Here is a 4,105-nt window from a genome sequence, read left to right as displayed (position 1 = left end):
TGAGTCAGAGCTAGCTATATGTGATTGATAAATAAATATGTAGGGGAATGTAGTTAGATGAAACATGAGTAATTGCTGCTGGGCTCAGGGTGGGATATTGAGCTGGGCAGACTGTGGGACTGAAGGCATGGAGAACCAGGTATGTAACTTGCTGTGTAGGGCAGCGTAGGGAACTGAAATGAACAGAGACTCCAGAGTGTGGGGAACTAATCCAAATAACTAAAGAGTGAAATCAAGAGAACAGCGCCCTGCTCACTTTCAGGCCTGAGCAGCACCTCAGCAGGTGAAGCTGCGGACTGAGGCAGGGTAGTGTGCAGGTTTGGTCTTAATTATATTTTTTAAGTGTGTAAGCTGTTGTGCTAGTTTTGTCCAGTCTTTGTTTATTTATTCTAAAGTGTGTTTTAAACTTTACAACCTGCAATTAAATTTTAAAACTCATTGATGAAACCATTCAAATCCCTCAAAATTCACCTTAAATCCTTGTTTTGCCAAATTTGACTTAAAATTAGAAAGATTTGATGAAATAAACAACTTAAGTGAACTTAAAAAATGGCATCTTTGCCATTACTGCAAGCAGCACCTCAGTAATGGCACCTGTGGTAACATGAACCCCTCCTAGCAGTTCTAGTCTTAAAGGGATTTTAACTTGGGATGCACCACTGAAATAAAGATGTGTACCTCTATGTATTTCTCCAGGTATTCTTTAAGTGTCACTATGATTATGACCCAGCCAACGACAACCTGATTCCTTGCAAGGAGGCGGGGTTAAGGTTTGAGACCGGGGATATCCTGCAAATAGTCAATCAGGATGATGTCAACTGGTGGCAGGTGACAGAATAGTATTTATGTGAACATGTTATAGCTTCCTGTGTGCACATTTTCATATCTTTGGATTGCTTTGCTAATTTTTCTTCATTTGTTGTGCAGGCACGTCATGTGGAAGGTGGGAGTGCTGGGTTAATCCCTAGTCAGATGCTTGAGGAAAAAAGGAAAGCTTTTGTCAAGAGAGATGTGGAGCTGGCACCTGCAGGTAATGTGAAAGAACGAATAAGGTTGTGATGATGGTGACTTTATTTTAACAGAGGGCCTGGATTCTAATCAGAGCATGGACGCAGTGTGTGTGTTTTGGGCCTTAATGAAATCATCTCACTATGGATGTAAAATATTATTAAAATATTAGTGGATGGTATCAGTTAGATAATCATAGGTGACTTCCTCCTTGAATTATTGCATCACAAGATTTTCAGGAAACTTGAAGAAACCTTGAGGTCAGTGTCGCTGAGATTCAAACTCATCTGAAATTTTAGTAGCTGCACCTTCAAAATCCAAAACATTTCAAAATCCCACATTGGCACATTTTGGAGTTATAGCATTCACAAGCGTGAGTGTCCAAGCTGCTGCCCTGCAGGGTGACGACAGTACTCCATCAGCCTTTTACAGCTTTGGGGTAAAAGCCAAAAATGTTTCATGAACACAACAGAATATGACCCATTTGTATTGAACTATATTAGCATATTATACTGTAAACAGAAATATAAATCGTTAATAAACATATGGCAGCAAAAAAAAAAGACTTCTGAAAGTGTTAAGTATTAAGTAGGTGTTCATTAAGGAAGGGCATTATGTTCACATGTCTGGTGTGTGTTGCTGCAGCCCATGGTTTATTGATTATTTGTCACTGCCGTGTGGTGGTGCACAAACACGCCAGGTACATGAAGTTTGCTCACATGTTTAAATTTCACAATGTGCCAGTGCACTGGTCTACAATGTTTTAAGAATCTTTAGACTTAACTTTTTATAAGAAATATTTTTAATATAACATTGAGCATTATAGCATGAACCTGTATTAGATTACAAGGAAAGAAGTTTGAACATACTCCCACTTTCATATGTGGGAGTTACCCCAGTTATTATGGCATATAAGAACCATTGCTCTCTGATGTCCAACCTTTGTAAAAGAAAAAAGGTTTTCTTTGCTAAACGTTACCAGTCAATGATGTGTCATTTTTTACACTTCTGTAAATGTGAGATTTACACAAGCATTCGAACAACTGCTAATTCAGTTCGAGTTCACAGAAAGGGTTTTGTTCTGTAAGGGAGCTCTTATCAGTAGATCCAGTAGATCTAATTCCCCTTTTAGAAGCACAAACATGAATATTAGAACTTAAAGAGGAAAAATTTAATGTGTATGAGACGTAATATCTGGCAGAGACACCTGCATGAACATGACTGATCATTACAAGCCAGCTTGTGGGCAAATGAGTACAAGTTAGTAGTTGTGAAACATGACTGATGCTCATAAATTACTTCAGTTTGAAGTTTGACTTCAGTTCTCTGCCTACACTAATGCTGTGCTCCAACAATGCAACAGGAAATCTGTGTACTGGTGTTGGAGGAAAGAAGAAGAAGAAGATGATGTATGTGACCACCAAAAATGCAGGTAATAAAACAGGGCCAGGATCAGTTTAGCTCTGCTGGGGTAAAATATTCCTACTGCTTCGTCCTTACTTTCTGCTCTTTGTTCACCCTCAGAGTTTGACAGACATGAGATACTGCTCTATGAGGAGGTGGCCAAGGTCCCACCTTTCAAGAGGAAAACTCTGATTCTGATAGGTGCTCAAGGTGTGGGGAGGCGGAGACTAAAGAATAAGCTTCTACTGAGGGATCCACAGCTCTTTGGGACCATAATTCCATGTATGAAGTCTGATATATTCCATTGCCTTATTGCTTCTTATTGCTAAAGTAGCTAGAATTGTTTTTTTGTTATATTGAGTCGATCGGCTCTCTGATTAAAAAAACATCTTGATCCCTGATCCTCTGATCAGTCTCCTCTGCATCATCTGAGTCTCAGCCAGTAGATGGTGCAGAGGGGACTCGCTCAACCTGACTGCCTTCATGTCCAGATGTCTTCCCTGCTTCCCCTGATAGGAAAAAAGCTGACTAGCTTTGCAGGTCAAACCTTTTTGATTACACCTGTTGTGGCACTTGTTATCCTGGGATGGTTTCAGAGGCCTGTACAATAGGCCCCAAGGGAAGATATTACTGGGAAAGGCTAGAGCAACCTATTAGAGCTATTTGGACTAATATAGATTAACCTGTTAGCAGTCGGACGTACCGCCCACGGTACATTGGATGGTTTAGGGGACTAATTGGACTGCTAAGGGGTTAATAATCACCTTTAATGTTTCTCAAAGGGTTGAAAAAGGAATGGCCACAGTTTAGACTTTAATAGCAGAAGATTTTATTAAAACAACTTTTCAGAGTGGGGTCTGCTACCAAATGTGGCAGACAAACTGACTAAAATGTCCACCATCCATCTAAAAATTTTACATTTTGGGTTGGAGAGCTATGTTAGCTGGCTTGAGCTAATAAACTGATCATAGTAACTTCCTTGTATTTGCGCAGACACCTCCAGAAAACCCAAAAAGGGAGAGCGAGAGAGTCGGATGTTTGCTTTCACTACCCGCAGCAAAATGGAAACAGACATCAAGAACGGGCGCTATCTAGAACATGGAGAGTATGAGGGCAACCTGTACGGCTTGAAGATCGACTCCATACATGAGGTGGTGGAGGCAGGGCGGGTCTGCATACTGGACGCCAACCCTCAGGTGTGCACATACAAGACTTTTCTGTTTTAGCAGTAATCATAAGCAGCAGCATCTTTACTGTCTTGTGTGAAAATTAGGGGCTAATTTGACAGAATCCTGTATACATTACACACATGCTTCTAATAGTTTCTATTGCCAGTTTATTAAAGTGAAATGCTCTAACTTACGTTGTGCTTGAGATGCTGAATCAATGTCGTTGTGCTATTGTGGTAAGCTGATTCAGTTTTACCATGAACACACTGTACAGCATTTTTGTTTTTCCTTTGTTTGAAATGGTCACAAACTTTAGATCGTTTTCATCTTTTTCTGTGACTTTGCTTTTTGCTTCTTCTTCATCTTCTCTGCTTTTCTGATCCCACCATCAAGTCAAGGCCGCTCCGTCCACATAAAACATGGTGATCACTAACCAGTACATGGCCTTAAAGTAGAAAAATTTGCACTTGGTATTGCACATAAGCATTGTGCATAATATTGCATACAAGGGAGACTGGGCGAAG

General features: G+C 40.2%; 1 protein-coding gene across 1 annotated transcript in view; it reads left to right on the top strand.

Annotated features, from left to right (window-relative positions):
* The window catches only part of mpp2a (MAGUK p55 scaffold protein 2a), a 20,275-nt gene that overhangs the window by 14,307 nt on the left and 1,863 nt on the right, over positions 1–4,105 (top strand). The window contains exons 8-12 of the mRNA XM_005752790.1: positions 697–828; positions 928–1,030; positions 2,372–2,440; positions 2,533–2,694; positions 3,406–3,608. Coding sequence (XP_005752847.1) covers positions 697–828; positions 928–1,030; positions 2,372–2,440; positions 2,533–2,694; positions 3,406–3,608 — 669 coding nt within the window. The remainder of the gene's footprint in view (positions 1–696; positions 829–927; positions 1,031–2,371; positions 2,441–2,532; positions 2,695–3,405; positions 3,609–4,105) is intronic.

Source organism: Pundamilia nyererei, unplaced genomic scaffold (genome assembly GCF_000239375.1).
Source record: "Pundamilia nyererei isolate P.nyererei 1_Seehausen unplaced genomic scaffold, PunNye1.0 scaffold00381, whole genome shotgun sequence".
NCBI lineage: Eukaryota > Metazoa > Chordata > Actinopteri > Cichliformes > Cichlidae > Pundamilia > Pundamilia nyererei.
The sequence above is the reverse complement of the archived record's forward strand: the minus strand, read 5'-3'. Positions and strand labels throughout refer to the sequence as shown.